Raw genomic sequence first — 22801 nt, forward strand, 5'->3', positions numbered from 1 at the left:
AGGTTACACATCAATTTGCTTTATCATTTTACGCCAAACAGCTCCTGGAACCTTTTCATTTCTAAAGCAAGGCTGTAAAATCCTGATCACTTCTGTACAGTCAAACAGATGAGGAAAGAAATGTTAATGTACATGCTTTCCTTATTTTAAAAAACAATTTTCTATAAGAAATAAAGAAAGCAAGTTCATAAGTCTAATGATGGTAATTTGAAAAAACAACAACCTTTTATCACACAAGTATACATTTAAGTGAACATGAACAATTGTAGAAAAAATTAAATCGGCAGCTATTAAAGGAAGAATATAATATACACTCTACATAAATACCTCAAAATAATTTGGTGTTCTGTCATGGCTGCAGACTATTTCAATGTAAAGTGTCTATTTCCATGAATACAATTTTATTCTGCTTTTCTGCTATTATAAATGGAATGCAAATTATTTGAGCGTAATATATTCCTTAAAGAACTGTACTATTTTCCATTAACTGGAGGCGGATGGGGTGGGGGTGTATGATACTTTGCACATGGTCTGAACTTTTTTCCTTTCAAATGAACACACACTAGTGCAACAGAAAGTGGAATTGCAGGAAGTTGGCAGGTTTCTGTAGTGACGCACATTAAATTTATATTACAAAATAAAAGAAAGAAAGAGAACTTGGGCAGCACTGTAGTTGTAATCCTTTTAAATATTAGTTTTTTTTCTTCAAGAGTTTAAAAGGACTACCACTTTCCAAAGAGTGTATTCCAAGGGAACGCCGACACGTGAATATAAAAGCATGTTTAAATTACTGAGTGGCACTTTGTTAAAGGTTTGTATTTTGTAACAGACCAGGGTACTTCAGGAAAAGAAAGGGACATTGTTTTTAATTACAAAAATATATCCAAGTCCAGATGGAACAGGACTTGCATTGTCAATAAGTCCATCCTGTAAGCCTATCCTGTTTTATTTGAGTGTAATTATATGTATATAGAGATATGAATGAGTTAGACTTGGGATGGGTTCCAGCAAACCAACATAGTAACTTGTGTTCTGGCCCAATAGATGCAAAACTTTTGTAAAATAACATGTCAAACGCACTTGTTTTGAGTTATTTTTGATAACCCTTTAACTGACGCTAGGGAGTCTGCTGTAACTGGTACTGACATCAGGACTGTCAAGTGAGCCTTATCAAAGAATGATTTGTGTGGACAAGAGGGCCGGCAAACTCTTGGTTTTTGCTATGGACTGGAAGTCAAGAGATTTGTCTCAAATATCCAGAACTATGGGAAGATGTAGTAATCAAGCTTAGGCTGATTTGATTGCTTGAACAGTTGATCATCTGAAACGGTGCACTGATAGTTTTCCCCTTTTCTGCTGTTTTGCAGGTGTCAGCTGCGATGCATGTTTAAAAGGAAACTTCCGAGGTCGCAGATACAAGTGTTTAATTTGCTATGACTACGACCTGTGCGCATCTTGTTATGAAAGTGGAGCCACCACAACGAGACACACAACGGAGCATCCAATGCAGTGTATATTAACAAGGGTAGATTTTGGTAAGTATCCTGATGTTTTAAAAACGAATCAATCGGTGGTAGTCCGAGCTGTGCTCAGGGTGGCACTTTCGCAGGCTACCTGCCCCTTATTAAATTGTCTGGTTCTAGATGATTAAGGATACGGTTATATCATGGTGGTAACGACTTTAACGGCACTTTGCCATTTGTTTCCACTCCGCGTGATAATAGGAAGTGAGCAGTACATGTTTTTTTAATGGGCTGCAGTGCAATGTTAAAGAGGTTAGCAACTTCAAATGAAGGAGAATACTTACACAAAACTACAGAAAGTGCTGGCTTTAAGTTCTAAGCAACTAGCAGAGCAAGCTTTTAAAGGAGAAACACACTTTCAAATTATTATTAAAAAATATACCTCTGCAAAACCTAAAGGGAGGACGGCGTACCATTTGGAGAAACGTGAAACCTTGATTTGCAGCTCCTGCAGTAGTTCCCCTGTGGTGCTTAACAGTACCTGTCAACAGTGTAGATGCAGAACGATCCTTCTATTCTTTTAACAATGTGCTCAGCGATGACAGACATCACATCAAAAGTGAACTTGTAATGCACATCTTGTAATACCAAAACCACAGATTTTTAACTAGGCATTAACGAAAAGGATTTTGTAGTAAAATTCTCGATTTCTGACCGGAACATTTTATTTTAAAAATGAAATTTCAGTATTGAGATTATTTTTTACACCAGACAAGGAATACATGTTAAAATGAAAGCATATTCCTGTTACGGTTGCTTTGAAAGGGTATTGTGTGCGTTAAAACAAAACACATTAAATAGATGTTTATTTAGCACAAATTACAAAATATTGCATTAATATATTTTAAGTTCATATCTGTGTAGCTGTGTGAATTCTGTGAAATTGTATATTTTTAGCCGTGACTGCAGTGATTTTTACATATTTGTACCGTGACAAAATCATATCCTTAGTAATGTGCCCTTCTAAAATGCTTTTTTTTTTTTTTTAACCCTGTTATAAAGTGTTGCTAGCTCCTTGGCACCATCTACTTGGTGAAGCCCTATTACACTTCTCCCCATTAGAGAAAACAAGTAGGGCAAAAGATAAGAGTTCATCTAGTGGATTGAGTAATAGATGTTACAAGTTACTGTACCTGACTGACATGTACCATCAACTGATAAGTCCCCTCCCTTTTATAAGACTCTTTATGCTATGGAACCAGTCTTGGTATAGAGGGGGAACACTGCATTTATACTTTGCATGCGTTTGCATTTTGACATGGCCATTATCTTGTGAACCTGCTGTAACCTTAATTAAATTGCAGTTCCAAAACAGTTATCGGACTTCAATGAAATAAGAAAGAAATCTAATCACTTTTATTTCAAGTGTATTTGTGACTGATTTGTGTGCATTGTGCAAGCCCCTTGTGGTTGCAGGTCTGAAATGCATGGAGATAAAAGTGGCAGGTCATTATTTTGCCGACCAGAAAGAATTTGAGAGGTTATGAAAGCATGAACACCCCCCAAAACTGCTGGTTTCCATACGCTTCTTTAGTGTGACATCACATCCATGGTGACTGTTGCTAGGTGGTTCCGAACAAACAGGCTAGTCTATAGTAAAAGTAATTGGTGCGTTTTAAAGCATCTGTAAAATTGTATAGCAAGGGGTCCTACTTTAATGTAAATCAAAGAATAGCTAGTACGCAGCATGTTGCAGTGTTTTGCGGCAGACTGCAACCACTATTCAGAAAGAAAAAACTGAAAAATGTAGTCTGAACACCCTTGTCTTATCTGTAAAAAAATGTAACAATTCAAGGATGAAAATAAAACTCCTATATCACAGCAATTTTAGCCATTCCAGATTTTATGGTGACCTTAATCATTCAGACACAATTAAGCTTGTTACTGATTAATGTGTCTCTTATTCAGGCCACTTCTTCGTAATAGACTATTGTAATTCTGCTTTGCGATAACAAAGGTTTCCACGCAAAACACGTTAATATGACTTTCCCTTGGGGGCAACTAAAATACCTGTCATAACCTAGTTTCCCAGGACTATTTTCAACATGGGCTTAAACGCATTTCAACTTTCGCATAAAAGGCTTTTGCTGTTTAATTTAAACAAAACATATGACAGTACATTTTCAATATTCATAGGTAATGTGTCCATACGGAGAACAATGTAGTGAAACTGTTACTGTATTGTGGAATAATAAATCAGTGCCAGTTATTCCACGTCTTTTTCATTAATACTATCTACTGCTTTTCTTTTTTTAAAGTTATTTTTAAATCCTTTTATATCAAACAATAGTCAGAGTCAATTTAGCGAGAAACATACCTCAACATTGTAAGTTTTAGCCTTCACACTGGCATTAACTTTGGCTTTCAAGACACCAAGTGTACCATCATATAAGAATGATTGAAACTGAAGTTTTCTCCCTTTTTAATTAGTTGTTCCCTTTTTTTAAAAAAAAAGTGCTTTAAGCATTAAAGGTGCCATGTTATTTGGAACTGGGTGGCTCTAAGGATCCATCTCTAAGGAAGTGAGTGTCAGTGGCTAAAGAGCTGTATTACTTTTAGTATCTTGCCTTGTCCCACTGTTTAGTGTCCCTACTGTAGTGTTCATTCGTAATGTCCAACAACTACCAATAGTAAGAAATGTACAGCTGGAATCTTCCTTGTGGGTCGCCAGTTATTAGCAGACAACATATGTTAATACTGCAGTAGGACTGAGGCTGAAGGAGCTTCTCATTGTTATAGCCCTCCGTGCTAATTGTGGCACAATTGGCAAGCCATTTTAAACTTAATGTTTAAGGCTGAGGCGATGCATCGTATCATTTGACAACTATCGATAGTCAAGCCTGTGCATCGTTTCTGTGTGAAGGGTTTAAGCAAAGGAAAGCTTTTACTTTTTATAACATTTAGAATCTGCAATTTTTTTTTTTGCATTAAGCGCAGAGCTTCTCTGCTCCCCTCAGGTCTGACTCGCTTAATCTGCATGTATTTGAGCTCACCTTCTCCCCTCTGCCCCGCCCGGCCCCTGTGACTGATTACTGATGGGATTGGAGCTGTGCAGGAGTCTTCAAAGTAACAGAGCAAGTTAAGAACTTTGTGCTAGAATTACAAATACTGTATTGACTGAGCTACTGTGCCTTTCAATGTTTGACAGTTATTTTCTAAAGTAAGACAGCAAGAAAAAAAAGTAATGTTTTGGATACTCCAGTAACACAACTAATTTACGTGACCATTTAATCAGATTTAGAGGTCACGCTAGCCTTTAAAAATGTGCAATTGTAAAAAGCATACCATCTCAAAATCTGCGTTTTCAGCCTAATGCCTGCATTTTTACGTATTGCATCAACAGTTATATTATTTCCCAGTGTAACTATTTCAGATTAACAAAATATTGCATTAATGTATTTTAAGTTAAAATCTGTGTAGCTGTGATAATTCTGTGAAATTGTATATTTTTAGCCATGACTGTAGTGATTTTTTACATATTTGTACGGGTGACAAAATCATATCCTTAGTAATGTGCCCTTCTAAAATCCTCCCAGCCTTATTAACGTTATGAAATAGTGTATTGTAGTTTGTGATTAAATCTAGGTTTTTAGAGTGGAACAGACATGTGATCACAGTATTTAATGAGAATTTGTACATAGCTATACTGTAGTATTTTATTTTCCATAGAAATCTTGTTCCGTGCTCTCTATCTCTCCTTGTTTTAAAGCTGCATTCAAGGTTGTATAGAATGTATCATGAACAACTAGTTGTTATTGAAGTTCAATGAGCTTCTTTGTGGTTATGGAAAAACCCAGTGTGGTTTTGAAAATCACTATATACCAGCCAATAGGAATGCAAGAGTTATGATTTAGCCAAACTGAACCGAAACCAACATTTACATAAAATTCAAACCAAACAATACCGACAAAAGATAAAGCCAAACTGTAACAGAATTTCTTTGTACAATGAAAGCCTCTGCAGTCTCAGCACTAAGCCAGCAGATCTTTCGGAAGGGACCTACCCGTTTGCCCTCAGTAGGGATAACCACAGTGTCATACATTGTCTGGGTGTTGATGTTTAGAGCTGTTTTCTTTTTCGACTTGATGAAAGGTGCTGGTACTTTTTCTAGCAGGCATATGCAAACACTTAGCCTGCGTACCCTTACCAAAACTTTCTTGTTAAGAAAATACATCCTAATAATTCAAATCTGACGTTGAAAGGTTTTGTTTTCTTGTGTAGACCTAATAAAAGATCAATAATAATTCTAAACTGACCAAATGCAAAAGTATTGAAATAAATAAATAAAATGTTAACTGAGGTCCTGAACCATTGTGAAACTGGAAAGTACAAGTGAAAGGGATAGTGTGGACAAGTACCTGGAAGCGGCTTTAAATTTAGATGCTTCTGTCAGCAGATCCTGTTTTATTTGTTTACTGTGCATGTGTTGAAATTATTTGTTTGTCAGATTTTAACTTTTTTTTGCTGCATTCTGTCGCTATATTGGTTGAATTCAAGTGTAAGGCCCATACTGTAGAATCCTACTTGTTATAGTAACAGCTATAATAAGCCTGCATACTAAATGAAAACTTTGCATTTGTTTTGGGGGGCTTGTGGTGGACCCCTGAGTTCTAGCTTTTAGTTTTTTGTTCACATAAATCGTAGATGATATTTTAAATTAGAAGTGCTTCCTCATCAGAATTATTTATAATCCATATCTCATTCACTTTAAAGCCAACATGTTGATTTTAAATAATTGCAGTTTTGAAAACTCTGAGCTTGGACAAATAGATGGCGGGGAGGAGAGGAAATGGAATATAAATATTGATGCTTATTGATGAGTGGTTGTTAATTTCAATTTATTTTTTCTGCAGATTTGTATTATGGCGGAGAAGCTTTTTCAGTAGAACAGCCGCAGTCTTTTACTTGTCCTTACTGTGGGAAAATGGGTTATACGGAGACATCGCTACAAGAACACGTTACTTCAGAACATGCAGAAACATCCACAGAAGTGGTAAGTGAAGTGCTGCAAATAGAGCCATTTGAGAAGCCGAGGTACAGTGCAGGTTTTTCAACATCTTTAAAAATTTTCATAGTAATTTGATAATTATGCTAAATCAGAAATGAAATCTAATAATACATAGTCTATTGTTTGTAGACATTACTGAAGCAGTGTGCAGACTCTTTCTCAGTCTTTCTTGTAAAATCTAGTTTTTGTAGAACCATAGCCAGAAGTGACTTACTGAATTAATTTAAAATGCATCCATGATGACGAGAGTACCATTAACCAGTGGCTTGGGGTTGTAAAATCAAACTCTCTCCTGTTCTGTCTGATCTTTTCACAGGGGCAGGCATACTTTTACGATTTATGCACTGCAGTGGCACAGTTGTTGTTATTATTTTTTTTAATAGTTGCTCTGAACAGTCTTTAAAACATATTCAAAGTTTTAAACATGACACTTCATCAGGGAAGGAGTTTGGAATTTACCTGCCATTTTCAAAACAGGAACAAAATGTACAAACAAACTTTAACCCAAGTAACATGTTTAATTTTCTTAATAATAATAATCATTTATTTTATATATAATGCCTTTCATAGTGGACCACCATTACACAACGCTTTACAAGATTCGAGACTAGGGTGTGTGAACTATGCATCAGCTGCAGAGTCACTTACAACACATCTCACCCGAAAGACAGAGCACAAGGAAGTTAAGTGACTTGCTCAGGGTCGGACAATAAGTCAGTGGCTGAGCTGGGATTTGAACCGAGCTTAGGGAGAGGATTTCACCCTATGGGTGAAACTGTGCTCTGGATCGGACTGGGTGCCACCTTCACAGTGTACAAAGCAAAACAAAGAAAATATTTTACTGTCTCTTTTGCTGATATATTTTCAACGTGGGACCTTGTCGTGGCATTTTCTGGCAAAGTTGATCAATATTTCCTTTATCCTCAGTGTGATCCACTTTCTCTGTTAACAGCGATGTTATGTAATGTTACTCGACTGTGCATGGTGATACGGTTTATGCGTGAAATTACACAGGTGCGTAATTGCTTAATTCCCTGGGGTATAATCATAGTCTTCAATAATGGAGGCTGGTAAAACCTATGGACATAGTTATTAGAGAGGCATAGAGTTGCATGTAACTTCTGATTTCCAATGTTAATTGAAGGTTGTCTTAATGCACCAACGTTGTTTTTTGAAACATGTTTTATTGGCTTTCCGAAACCAGTGTACAGAATTGTCAATGCAATGTGTTACATTTTTTATGAAGGGAAAATAACTAACTGTTGGAAAACACATGACAACTTGCCCACAGACATTTGATTTTCCTTGTCACAAACATGTTATGCACTGATATGCTTGAGGGTGTATGAGCACTTACCTTTTTGTTGGCAGCAAATCCAGTAAGGTAGAAGAAGCAGCAGATGTTCCGGCACTGTTCTTTATCATTGTAGTGTATGTTGTGATGAGATATTTACATTGCCAATAGTAAAACTGATGTCTAGATTGTTGTGATAAAGATTGTCATGCAATTTTACATCTGTTTACGTGCATCACTCCCTTACTCTGTGTAGCGTTTACCCTGACTTCTGTCCCTGAACCACATTTCAGGATGAGAAAGCAGGGTAAGAATCTGGGAGACTCCCCAAGAAAATGGTTCTCATGTTTATAAAATCCAGAAGTAGATGTTGTTACCTTATAACCAACCGTCCCCCATTTTACCAGGAGTAAGGGTTAATCCTAGGATAACCACAGGTGATTGATTTTGTCCTCCCTTCTGGCCAACATCAATTATTTTTTGGTATCATTTCAACAGGAAAAAAAAATACAAAAACATTTATGCAATTGTTCATTATATCGACTTTTGGTCTTCGCTTGCACTCTTGCGACAACAAAGTGTGTGTGTGGGGATGTGATGGACACAGAACACTAGCATATAAGCCTGCGAAACACTACATGTACATTCAAGCTGAGAATATGTGGTCTGCTTTTATTGAGCTGTCTGGAAAATAGGTTATTTAAGGAACCTTATAAATTATCAATACTATGACCCTGAAATGTGGAAAACAATTACCACAGACTGCATATCTCTGTACTGGTAGTTTTTTTCATTGCACACTACAATGTACCCCTACCAGACGATCTGTCAAAAGGCATTTTTTATCCAACATTGACCAGTAGATGGCAGCATATGACTTCCTTTTGGTTAAAAACTGGCTTGTAAGATGTGTTTGGTGAAACGATGAATCACTACTGAATACACAATTTGACTGCACCCCCAGAGCTTGTATTCAGAAGTACAGTATCTGGTTTATAAACCGTGAATTGAGTTGGGGTGTTTGTGCATTGTGTTGGTAGAATATGTTTAAACACTAAATAGGCAATTCCAAGAAAAGGGGACATACTACTTTTTAAACTGAAAGACATCCTGTATATTGTACTACAGTAATGTTAAACCCCAGAATTTAGTGCTGATGGACTAACCATACACAAGCGTGATTATTGAAGTATTTAGGTTACCAGTAGTTTTTCATATCAATAACTTTTTCATTTTTTCAAAGGGTACATCATGGAATGACCTTAATGTGCTTAATAGTTCCAAGGTCATGCATTTTCAAAATTCCATATTAACGTTCTGAAATCCTGGGATTCAGTTGTGGGTTTAGGCCCTAAATTTAGAATCGCAATCAATTTACAAGTGTCTGTTTTTTTTCAATGTTTTTATATTGGTTGCAGAAAAAAAAAAAAAAAGCTTTATTTTAATATTATTTATGAAGTAGAAATAATGATGTTTTCCACTTGGTGTCACCAGTGGGCTGTTAAGAATATGCTGGTATTTCATCTTGCAGCTCTGCAGTTCGTAGGACTTGCAAGATTAAAAATAACAGCCCTATTACACTGAGATTTAGCTTGATTTAATACAGTATTACTGATTTAAAATTAATGTGAATTCTTTCAATATATTACATAGTATGTATCGTGTCATATATATATATATATATATAGACACACACACACACACACACACATATACACAGTACCAGTCAAAAGTTTGAGTACATCTGCTTGAAACCAGGTTTTTCATGATTATCTATGCTTTTAACTGTATAAACTTGTCTATAAACACTTAATATTTCATTATATGATACGTGTACTTATATAAGCTGATAATCATAAGTGAATTGCATTCAAAATTTTAATTTTTAAATGAAAATGTAAGTCTTGCCAATTTCAATGAAATGGTCACCCAAAGCAAGGGGATTTCAGTCTGAAGCCCAAGGCAGTTGTCTGAAATGTGTATAACATGGTGTTAGAACACTGGCCTAAGTATAAAGGTGTCTTTCTTAGATGTTCTCTGAGTTAACTAGCATGTTACCTAATTAACCTTTTGTCACCAATTATTGTTAACAGGTGAGGGTCCATGATTACTATAAATATAGGTAGCACAGGCACAAGTTTGTCATTCCTGAATGTAAGGGAGCAGAAAATGTCAAAATATGCTCAGTTAAGCAAAGTCTGTAAGAACCTTGCAAATGTCTGTAACTGCTGTGGCCAAGACCGTCAAACGATTTCAAGAAACTGGCACTCATGAGGACCGAACAAGGTCAGGCAGGCCAAGGGTGATCTCAGAATCAGAGAACAAGTTGATTAGAGTCACAAGTCTGCGAAACTGGCAATTAGCTGCCCCTGAAATACAAGCTTAGCTAAATGCTACTAGAAGTACAGATGTTTCAACATCAACTGTTCAGAGGAGATTGCGTGAAGCTGGCCTAACTGGAAGAATTGCTGCAAAGAAACTATTGTTAAGAGTGCAGAATAAGAGGAAGAGACTTGCCTGGGCCAAAAAACGCAGAAACTGGACGTTTGAGGAGTAGAAGTCGGTCTTATGGACCGAGGAGTCAAAATGTGAAATATTTGGGTCCCACCACCGAGTATTTGTAAGACGCAGAGAGGGTGAGCGCATGAGTTCTGCATATGTGGTTCCCACTATCAAGCATGGAGGAGGCAGTGTCATGGTCTGGGATTGCTTTGCTGGTGACAGAGTTGGTGATCTTTATCAAGTCCATGGCAAGCTCAGCCAGCATGGCTATCATAGCATACTTCAGAGGCATGCCATTCCATCAGGATTACGGCTATTTGGGCAGTCCTTCATTCTTCAGCAAGATAATGACCCGAAACACACCTCAAAGTTGTACAAGAACTATCTGGCGAAGAAGGAAACTGAAGGACAACTCAATCTAATGACCTGGACTGCCCAGTCTCCAGACCTCAATCCCATTGAACTTGTATGGGACGAACTGGACAGAAGAGTCGAAGCAAAGCTACCCACAAGTGCCCTACATCTCTGGGAATTGCTGCAGAAGAGCTGGGAAGACATGTCGGGTGATTTCCTGCTGTAACTTGTTAACCGAATGCCTCGTGTTTGTGAGGCTGTTATTAAGGCAAAGGGTGGCTATTCTGAGGAATCCAAGATTTAGAGACAATTTAAAATTTTCTTGAACATTGCTTTGATACTCCTTATGTTTTGTATATTGTAACGTGTTTTCAGTTTCAAGTATTTACATAAACGTTTAGACGTAAAAAAACATAGTTTCCAGCAAGTGTACTCAAACTTTTGACTGGTACTGTATATAGTGTGTGTGTGTGTGTGTGTGTGTGTGTGTGTATATATATATATATATATATATATATATATATATATATATATATATAAAATATATACACACACAGTACTGTGCAAAAGTTTTAGGCAGGTGTGAAAAAATGCTGTAAAGTAAGAATGCTTTCAAAAATAGACATGTTAATAGATTATATTTATCAATTAACTAAATGCAAAGTCAGTAAACAGAAGAAAAATCTACATCAAATCCGTATTTGGTGTGACCACCCTTTGCCTTCAAAACAGCATCAGTTCTTCTAGGTACACTTGCACAAAGTCAGGGATTTTGTAGGCATATAGTCAGGTGTATGATTAAACAATTATACCAAACAGGTGCTAATGATCATCAATTCAATATGTAGGTTGAAACACAATCATTAACTGAAACAGAAACAGCTGTGTAGGAGGAATAAAACTGGGTGAGGAACAGCCATACTCAGCTAACAAGGTGAGGTTGCTGCAGAGAGTTTACTGTCAAAAGTCATACACCATGGCAAGACTGAGCACAGCAATAAGACACAAGGTAGTTATACTGTATCAGCAAGGTCTCTCGCAGGCAGAAATGTCAAGGCAGACAAAGCACAAACAAACAGGCAACGTTGAGGACTGTAGAAGCAGTGGTCGGCCAATGAAACTTACTGCAGCAGATGAAAGACGCATCGTGCTTACTTCCCTTCGCAATCGGAAGATGTCCAGCAGTGCCATCAGCTCAGAATTGTCAGAAAACAGTGGCACCCTGGTACACCCATCTACTGTCCAGAGAAGTCTGGCCAGAATTGGCCTTCATGGAAGACTTGCGGCCAAAAAGCCATACCTCCGACGTGGTAACAAGGCCAAGCGACTCAACTATGCATGAGATCACAGGAACTGGGGTGCAGAAAAATGGCAGTAGGTGCTCTATACTGATCAGTCAAAATTTGAAATATTTGGCTGTAGCAAAAGGCAGTTTGTTCGCCGAAGGGCTGGAGAGCGGTACACAAATGAGTGTCTGCAGGTAACAGTGAAGCATGGTGGAGGTTCCTTTTGCGGCTGCATTTCTGCAAATGGAGTTGGGGATTTGGTCAGAATTAATGGTCTCCTCAATGCAATACCATCAGGGAGGCATCTGATTGGCTCCAAATTTATTCTGCAGCATGACAACGACCCCAAACATACAGAGAAAGTCATTAAGAACTATCTTTAGCGTAAAGAAGAACAAGGAGTCCTGGAAGTGATGGTATGGCCCCCACAGAGCCCTGATCTCAACATCATTGAGTCTGTCTGGGATTACATAGAGAGAGAAGCAACTGAGGCTGCCTAAATCCACAGAAGAACTGTGGTTAGTTCTCCAAGATGTTTGGGCCAACCTACCTGCCGAGTTCCTTCAAAAACTGTGTGCAAGTGTACCTAGAAGAATTGATGCTGTTTTGAAGGCAAAGGGTGGTCACACCAAATATTGATTTGATGTAGATTTTTCTTCTGTTCACTCACTTTGCATTTTGTTAATTGATAAATATAAACTATTAACATGTCTGTTTTTGAAAGCATTCTTAATTTACAACATTTTTTCACACCTGCCTAAAACTTTTGCACAATATAATATATATATATATATATATATGTGTGTGTATATATATATATATATATATATATATATATATTATACATATATATATATATATAATATATATATAGATATAGATATATATTATATATATTTATGTATATATTATTTATCTTACAGGATATTATAGATAGATATAATCTCTCTTAAAAGGAATTGTTTTCTTTGTTGCAGATATGTCCAATATGTGCAGCGTTACCAGGAGGAGATCCCAATCATGTCACAGATGACTTTGCAGCTCATCTTACACTTGAACACAGAGCTCCCAGAGATTTAATATCCTTTAACATTAAACGGGACTGAAATTCATATATGTTTAGGAGTTAAGGGGCAGAAAGAGGGTTGAGACAGACCTGTAACACACGCACAAACCTTGGCGCACACATTTGAAGTTGTGCTGATGAGTCAAGCTGAAAAAACACTGCGTGCAAGCTGTCATTTGAAAACATAAATATCTGGAAACCTCACTGGCTGCCCTTGTTTAGAAATATTTTCATAGTGATATGCTGTCCTGTTAAGTCTGATATGCTTGTTTCATTATAAACAGTTAGTCATGTTCATTTTAGTTTTTTTTTTTCTTGTTTGTGAAATGGTTTTGAGTAAAAATAATTAAAAACATGTTCACACAGTGTCTCTAAATACCAATTAATGCAGAAGTAGGATTTGCAATATAGATTAAGTCTGTAAAGACTGAATGTTGCATTACCTCTAGGAACAGGACAGAGGGATCTGCTGGTTTGTATTTATGATTGCTGCATGTAATATGTCCTTAACCTGCTGTTCACGATGAATCCAGTGGTGTTCGGCACGTACGTAGGATGTTTCACCCTGGTCGGGGTTTGGGAGGTCCTCGCGCACGTAGATCAAACATGCACTTTACTAGCAGTTCAGCTGGTGGGCTCTCATCTTCACAGAGTTCATCATATTCTCCAAGCAATAGGGAAGCCATGGATCCTATAGCTGGTAAGTCAAGCAAATCACTATCTCATGACAAGCATTTCTATAAAAGGTGCATTAATGTTTAGACATTTAATTTGTTCATAGCCTGTTTCAATATATTTGAGCCATTTTGAGGGTAAGGCAAAAGTCACTAGACCCTTTAGTAAAAAGACATACATCTTGGGCTCTTGTGCTATGGTATTTGCTTTGCCTTACATAGTCGTGATTAAACTGTTAGTGACAGCTGCCTGACTTGTGTAAGTAACTTTGGTAAGGTAGCTGTAAAAACTCAACTAAAGTACAGCAGTATAATGCACCCACCCCTGTTGGTGGTAGATATTGGTATGTCACACTATTTCTTTTTCATTTTCTATGTGCAGTGTGAAACTGCACAGAAAAAGAAAATATTTGCCTGCACCCTCAAATTGCATACCATGTGTTTGACACCTTATTGGCTGAGAGAAATCTGTTTTTGGCAATTGTTAGGAGTTCAATATTCTGTGAATTGTGACCTACTTAAAAGGTACTCCTAATATGGGCTTTACATCCTTAAGGGGGATATGTTGTGTTCTTGATATATCTTATTATATATTCTGTTGTGTTTAGCACATTTGTTCAGCTGTGGTTTCAGAAATGATGTGTGTGAATCTGTAGGGCTTGTGTTAAGTACCTCAATCTGTATCATGTTTCTAAGTGATAAAATTGAGTTTTTGAAAAAAATGAGTCTATACTTATGCAAGTGCTTTACAGTAGCTGTATAGTCTCTGTGGTGTGCTGATTGCCAAATTAGGTCATAGCAGCACTGTCATACATCCATATACGAATAAACTGCAAGACAGTACCAAAGGACAAATATGATCTATTGGACTTCTCAAGGTATTACTGGATGTGTGTGTTTGTTTACCTATAGTAACATGTACTGTTAGGACGTATGCATTACATTTGCAACTCCTGCAGTGTTCTGAGCTTGGCAAAAAAATTAATTGGATGATGTGACCAATAAAAAAAATACACAAAATTAAGTAATATCATAATTTTTTCCAACAACCCAAATGAGGCAAAACAATTTGGGTCCTCATTTTATGTCCAATTCTCTAGTTGGGCCAAATAAAAAAAATGTTTGGTTCGAGTTACACTGGGGGAACAAAAAAATAGGGTAGGTAGGTAAAACCTTTTTATTTTATTTTCTTATTTCCTGAATAAGCAGAGTGAGCATGGTAAAAGTGGCAAGTGCTATTTTACAGTACATTAATAACCTCTGTTGTACTTTCATTAGTTACACTGTCATCTGGCTTCATTCTCCCATCATCTCCCCTTTCTCCACCTCACAGCTGGCTCAGTCTCATTTTAAGAGGGTGCATCTTCAAACTTTCCACCTGCCTTGTTTTACACTATCAGCAGGTAGATCTAAGGAGTGAAACCACTGGGACTAAAATATAGCAGAATCATTACTACAACACGTAATGACTTTCAGTACATTCTTTTCTACACTGGAAAAATACTGCCATAAAAAGACGGCTGCAAGTAAAGTAATTTATGTGCTTGAGGGAAAAAAAGAAAGAGATGAGTCTACTGTTAAAAATAACAAATCTCCAATAATTGTAATCTTGATGGAATTCAGAAAATAACAAAATAGGTGTGGCAATTAAGTTAAACAAGTCAAGAGTTTTAGCTTTAAAACTCCCACATAAATAGTAGTAGACATAATAGTCTTTTGTGCATTATTAATATTATCTAGTACATGTGTTTAGACACTAAACAACTTTTTCTTAAAAAAATTATAAAAAAGAATACATCCCTATTTATCTTAAACATGATTTGCAATTATGTGTTTGCAACATTATCTGAAATCTGTCATTTTAATGTTGACGAATGAAAAATTTTGGATAAACCAGGCCAAAGTGAACTAGTGTTAATACAGTACACATTAAAAAAAGACCTAAAATCAATAAATTGAAACCCCCTGTGATTTCCCTGCACAGCACTGGGCACTGCAGAACACATTAAAGTTACTTTCACTTTCAGATATTTCTATACGTTTTAGTAGTTGGACATGTTCAGAAGTAGCTGACAGCAGTTAAATGGATGTTAAAATGTGTGTATGTTAATTGGATTGTTAGGGAACTTTAAAATAAATTACTTGCCTGCTTAACTTTTTTCGTATTTTTAGTATTTGAAAGGCATCCACTGAAATGGTTTTGATGTTAAAGTATTCCTTTACAGTTCACACATGTACATTTAAGTGCTTTCAATCCAGGAAAATTATTTATATAATAATTGTAAAAGAGGAAGTTTGAATACTACTTTTTTAGTAGCTTTTGGATACTGGCGGAATATTGACCTCTACAGGATAAATCCTTTTTTCTTTTCATTTCAGCGATAAACATGAAGGTAATCATAACTGAGCCTAACTTAGTTGAACCTGCTGTGCCTAATAGCTGGACTGCCATGCTTATTATGAACATGGTCGGCATTTTCTATTTATAGGACTTGCTAAAATTTAATGAACCAAAAAATAAAAAAATAATCCTCTGGGCATGGCTTTTACTGATTTCTGAATGAAAAATGGCACTAGAAATCAGAAGTCCAGTCTACAGATGTGTTGCATCTTAAAGCCTGTTTGCCTATATAACTGAATTACACACTGGAAAACATTCGACATGTAAAAGGTTCTATAATGTGCAAGACAAGTCAATTAATCTGTTGGGCGTTTCTTTCTAAGCGGTATATTGGATGAGACTTGCATATCGATATCCATAAACCATAAATTAGTTTTAGTTTTGTTGCAACAATGAATTGATTTACTGATCACCACAAATTTAAGTTTAAATTACCACAGACTCATGGACCCCCTTCCCCAATCTTCCCATAAGGTGGAAGGTTTTTTTCACTTGAAATTGTTCTGTAAGCTTTTGGACCGAATGGCCTTTGTTTAGTACAGTTTTTATTTGTATATTGGAACTACTCCACTAAGTAAAGGAACCCTGAGAGACAGTTCAAACGGGTGGGCCAGACATCTCGTTTTACAATTTTAATGTAAAGTTGTGTGGATACGTGAATTTGAATACTTTGTTATTTAGTAATACTTGACCATATGCAATTAACTGCACGAGGCGGCAAACGTTATATTAAGTAATATATTACTTGATTGTGTGTTTAGTTTGACATTTAAAATAGGACTTGTGGCCATGTACACTAGTACAGTATGAAGAGGAGAGTGGCGTTTGATTCAAGTACTCGGAAATTGTAATGCTCAAGTACTCATCTCGAGCAACAATGGATCTCAAAAATCCCGCCGCTACTAGCAAAGACCGGAAACTTTTGAATCTCTGAGGCAGACTTTTTAATATCAGTCACAGTGGTCTTTCAAATATTATGCTATTTTATCCCTGGTAATTACCTTTTCCAGAAGTGAAAGTATTTCCACTTTTTTTCTGTTGTAAACACAACTCTCTTTCGCGCTGTACAGTGAGTGGTGATCGTCGCTTTTTTTTTTTTTTTTTTTTTTTTTTTTTTAAAACCATAAGAAAAAAATGTAATACGTTCCTGTTTTTTGTTGTTTTAAACGAACCTTTAAAAAACACACTATTCTAAAAACACTATGCTGCAGGCTTCTAGTTTTTTGGTTTTTATTTTCCATCTTTCTCCGTCCAACTCCTTAATAGTTGGTAAGCCTTAACTGAATACCAGATTGTTTGAATTAGCAACGCACTACTAGAAACTAATGCAGTGGAAATGAATACACTGAATTTGGCGATTAGAGCCAGAACGAAATGCAGTTAAAGTAGAATCAGGTTAGATCATTGCACGTCATTTGTTAACTCAAACAATATATGAGGGTAAAATGAAACAACTTCCTTTGGTAATTGTTTTGATTAAGAAGCTAATCGACTCAAAATATGTTTAAAGGGACAACATTGATCAAAAATAAACCTCAGAAAACTAGAAGCCCTAATTTATACTATCTGAAAATGTGTTCAACATGAATCTAGTATAAAGTTAGATCGTCGCTAGCAACTTTAATTACAACCATAAATATAAACATTTCAGTATATACTTTGTGTTGGTGTGTTTTTATTTATTTTTTTACTTTGTAGTTTAAGTCTTTGCAATGTTAAAACGTTATTTGCTTATTTAGGGTTTATTTGCTTTGAAAATACTAACCAGAGCTGTCAGTATCAGAACGTGTGTGTGTGTGTGTGTGTGTGTGTGTGTTAATGCTCAAGGAGGTCATACCCGATACTAACTTTAATGTTTTCATTTTGATAGCATCACGTTTCATACTGAAAACTTATCGTAATTTTTTGATCTGTATTTTTGGTCACAATTTCCGTAATGTTTGATATGTATGTTTATAATATTTGATTAAATCCATTAAACCTGAGTTGCATTTCTTTTGTGCATCAATGTATATTTCATATTACAAAAGGACAAATACGTGCTACACATTTTATTTTAAAATAAAAACATGTTATAAACTATATTTGTGTATCTGCTTGTTGTTGTTTTATTTTTTTTATTCATAACTTACAGTACCAGAACCACTGTCTTATTTTGTGTTTTATTTTTATTTATTTTTATCTGAGATCAAATGCAGTATGTCCACGAAAAATATATTCAAAATAGTGTAAAATTAAATTGTCCAGAACTGTTGGCAGATAGTCTTTTAAAAATAGTCAAAAAATTGTACTGATACAGTTAAGTTGGTGACGAATAAAAAAAACTGTGTGTGTGAGTGATTGTAATTTTAGTGACTGCAGAGCTCCAGAAAAAAGCTGGTGGTGGGACATGATATACCATACAGGGCATCGTGGTGATTGAAGACAGGGGCAGGATATGATAAACTATACCAGGCATAGTGGTGATTGAAGTTGTGTGCTGAAGGTGAGCTCAGAATCGAAAGAAATAGAAACAAACATGCATGATACAAATAGCAAAATAACCAAACCACGGAAGACAATATTTACATGCTAGATGCTTTCAAAAAAAGCCAAATTTGACTGGAAAACTGCCAGTCTGGCAGCATTGAGGAGTAGCCTAATAGTCGTATGCGAGGTGCATGCGTTACTTCTTAAATGTTGCCTCAAGTTCAATGTACAAATAAAACGTGAATTCGTATAATGAATTGAATGTTTCTTTATCATCTAGTGCGATGCTGTTATAATACACGACTAACACACAAGCAAAAACCCCCTTTTAAAATTGGTGTTTATGTACAAATGAGACTGACTAATTGTGATTAATAGTTTGGGGATGTCATACCATGGCATCTCTTTTATAGTACAGGAGATATTTGTGACAAGTTATCCAATGCAAAACAGCCATCTCCCTGTGTAATTTAACAGTAAAAAAAGAACACTACATTTTGGCTGAAATATTTGCATTTAAAATAGTCATTATTAACAAAGGCCACCTCTTTAGCATAATAACCGTCTTGCAAGTCCCTTACCAGTTTTCCAGACTTTTGCTTTGAATGGGGTTCCTATTTATTCAGCCATAGCACTGTGCAGCAGGTATTTGGACAGCTCTGTGCAGTAATTGGAATTGAATTGACTTCACATTGGGTCCTAATGCCTGTTAAATCTACATTTGGGTGTCAAGGTAAATAGACTTCAAGAGTAAAAAATAAGTTTTTGAAAAACAAAATCTAAAGGGTGGTCTTGCTTTCAGTTTGAGTGATTTTAGACTTCAAATATAAAAAACATGCATATTATTTTGCACTGTTGTTTGATGTTTAGCTGTAGTTGCCTTGGCATTATAGTTTTGCTTTAAGTAGCTGTTTGCCGTAACATGGAGTCCAGAAAGGCACTTCCATTGTGAGCACTACATTAGCATGCAGCGTGCAGCTGGTAAATGTGTCTGCATTGATATAAAACACCACAGACATATGTAAAGCATTGATGCAATTCCATGTGTTCCATGAGGTTTATCCCATGGTTTTTCTCCACTGCAAAACCTTCCTAAATGAAATAACCTTTCAAATGACCCCATGGGGGTGTTCTGATCATTGGTATACAGCTTCGAAATGACCAAAGTGCAAAGCCTTCCCCCCTCCCAGCCTGCCCCTTCACAGATTACAAAATATTATTTTAATGCATTGAATGATATAAACTAAATCTTTTACTGCAAAGGTATGTCTTGGAGATGGTAAACTATTGCCGTCCACAACAAGCTGTGTATCTGACTGTTATAAATGTTACTTCATTGTGCCTAGTGCACCCTCAGTGAAACATTGCAGTGCTCTTCAGTGATGCAGTGTGACCTGATGTGTTGTGCTGCTTCAGTGAAAGTGCATCTGCTTACAACATTCACTTCACACATTCAGTGTATTTTAAAAATTTTTATAGCCTAGTTTTGCATTGATATTCTATTTGTAGTACAGTAAGCTTCTTATTTAAATTAATGTTTTCATAAACCTAGCCTAACCTAGCCTACTGCTGAGGAAAAATTTTGAATACAGTAGCCTAATGTTTGAGACCAGGCAGACTCGCTAAGCAGTGTTCATATTTGCTGTGCTGCATTGTTTCTGAAATGAAAGTAGCTTTTGCAAGATAATGTCCTTCGATACAGGGTTAATTGGATGTTCCTTCAACAGCAGTCTCTTGGGAAGCTTTATAATAGTGTTGCCGTGCTTGGAGAATGGTGTGGTGTTCATTGCCGTATGTACATTATTTTCCTAAATGATCATAGCTGCTGTTCGTGACACAGAATTTGTCATCCTAATTAAAGCTGCTGTTGCTGTAAGTCAAGCTGTCACGTGTTTGCTTCACCTGGGTATACCACTAATTTGGACAACGTTTGACAGCTTGAAAATGCACATGATTTAATTCATCATAATCAAAGGAAAGAGTTGGTTCTAATTTATAAGAACATCAAAAGAAAGGTTTGAGAGCGAGAAAAGGCCATTCGGCCCATCAAGGCTCGTCCCTTGTTTAGAACTCCATTGTTCCCTGCTGGGGGGGCGACGGGTGTTGACATGACGACTAATTTTAAAAGCACAGAGGTAGGCTATTCCATGCATTTATAACTGTAAAAAAGTGCTTCCTACCTTCTGTTCTAAACTTTTACTCAGCTTCCACTTATGCCCTTATGTTCTCTCCTGCTAAATTTGAAGTAGAGTCTTCGGGTATCTATCTGTACCATTTATGATTTTATACTTTCACTTTTTCCCTTTTTTTTTTTTTTTTTTTTTTTTTGAAGGCTGAAGAGATTTTATTATTTTAACCTGTCCTCATAGCTCATATCATTTAAATCTGGGGATCAGCCTAGTTGCCCTTCTCCGCACCTTCTCGAGTGCAGTGGTTTGAGGTGAGGGGACCAAAACTGCACACAGTATTCTAGGTTGGGTCTAACTAGCACATTGTATAATCTCAGCATAACCTCTCTAGACTTATCCAACATTTGCAGTGTAGCTTAACATTCTATTTGCCTTTTTAATTTCCTCACCGCATTGGCGAAATACAGTATTACCACTTACACCATACAGGGTTATTGCGGGCAGCCGTCTGTATCGGACAAATAGCATTTGCCATTCTCATTGATTTCAATAACAAAGGCATCATTTTATACCGTGTTAAGCACTGTGTATATTTTGTGCCATTCACATAGATTTAAATACAAAAGACAACACTTTACTGTAGTACAAGCTTTTTGCACCTTGTTACTGAGCGATTACCCCTGTACTGTACCTTGGCTATTTAATCTTGGTATGCAGTGCCAAGTTTACAGTATGAAAAAACATCACTGATTGCAACAGCAAACATGGCTGAAAAGCGATGTGCATCAGCATAAAAATACAGTGTAAATAAAATGTCTGTAAGATGCTGTGCGCTTGCTAAAGCATGCTTGGAACTCTGTCAGTCAGCAAACAATGCAACGCTTCAAAAAGCTGGGGTTTCTGTAGTTGTGAAGGCGAATGCTGACAAATACAACTGAAACTCACGCCAGAGGAGATGTCGAGGAAGAATTCTCAGATGTGTCACCCTGGCGACCAGGATGCTGTGTCTGAAACAGACATAGATGACGTATGGGTGCCTGCTGCACTTGTAACACTGCAGCGTGCTATGGAGCAGCATCTGGATATAGTCGAGTTGGGATTTTTTTAGAAAACATTTAAGGTTAGCCGTCCATACTTGCAAAAAAAGATTGTACAGATGTGTATCACAGAGTTCTTTGCTGAAAACAATTTGCAGTAATGTAGCCTACCTGTACTGTACATTTCTGCACTGGCATTACTTTTTTGCACTTTTTATTACATTCATAGGTATTAATGTTTTTTTTTTTTTTAAAAGATGTATTATTAGTGTAATGAATGTCTAATAAAGATTTTTAACCACATATTCACTTTTTTGTTTTGATTACTGTACTGGTGATTGGGGGACATTTTGAATATCATGTTCCCTTTCAATTCGAAAATAACCATTAACATATGGGACATTGCCGTCAGGTAGGGATTGGCTGAGCTTTATAGCAAAGCTGCCGATAGGCCTCTGCGTGAGCTGCCATGTAAGCCTGCCCCCCTGGGAGCTTACTATACGCAGCGCGCAGAGACTCTTCCTCTTTTGTCTTCAGCATTGGTAGCGGTAGGTACTAGAGCCCGTGACTGTCTGTACTCACAAAGCTTAGGCTTGAGAAGCTGGTTTTGGCCCCTTCTCAGTTGATTTCAGTTACATTTATTATTGGTTACTGGATTATATAATTGTGTTATATTTATTTATATATTACTTTATATATCCTTCACGCTTTGCTTCGGCATCGCGTTTTTGTGTAACCTCGTGGTCTCCGTCTTCTCCTGTTATTATAATTATTTATAATTATTAAATATTATTTATATACTGTGTGTTTTTGGGTTGTATATATTATTTTTCAGATATATATACATTGTTTAGGACACGTGTCATTGGCCTTGGCCACGCGCATATTGCAGCCTCGGTCTTGCGTGGCTAGACCGTGTGTGTGTGTGTGTGTGGAGTCTACTTTGCAGCCCGCTATTATCTTCCACTGCTGTGTGTTCCCCACCGCATGGTAGCTGTACGGTTTGCCCTACAGCCCTTCTACAGTACACCAAGCACTTGCTGCAGCGTTCCAGAATA

At 36.6% G+C, this 22801-nt stretch overlaps 1 protein-coding gene across 1 annotated transcript in view; it reads left to right on the plus strand.

Annotated features, from left to right (window-relative positions):
• LOC121304067 (E3 ubiquitin-protein ligase KCMF1-like) overlaps window positions 1–22801 on the plus strand; it is a 51983-nt gene that overhangs the window by 21830 nt on the left and 7352 nt on the right. Inside the window, exons 2-5 of the mRNA XM_041235041.1 lie at window positions 1368–1535; window positions 6377–6516; window positions 12945–13046; window positions 13556–13733. Of these exons, the coding sequence (XP_041090975.1) occupies window positions 1368–1535; window positions 6377–6516; window positions 12945–13046; window positions 13556–13733 (588 nt within the window). The remainder of the gene's footprint in view (window positions 1–1367; window positions 1536–6376; window positions 6517–12944; window positions 13047–13555; window positions 13734–22801) is intronic.

Source organism: Polyodon spathula, chromosome 2 (genome assembly GCF_017654505.1).
Source record: "Polyodon spathula isolate WHYD16114869_AA chromosome 2, ASM1765450v1, whole genome shotgun sequence".
NCBI classification, from domain to species: Eukaryota; Metazoa; Chordata; class Actinopteri; order Acipenseriformes; family Polyodontidae; genus Polyodon; species Polyodon spathula.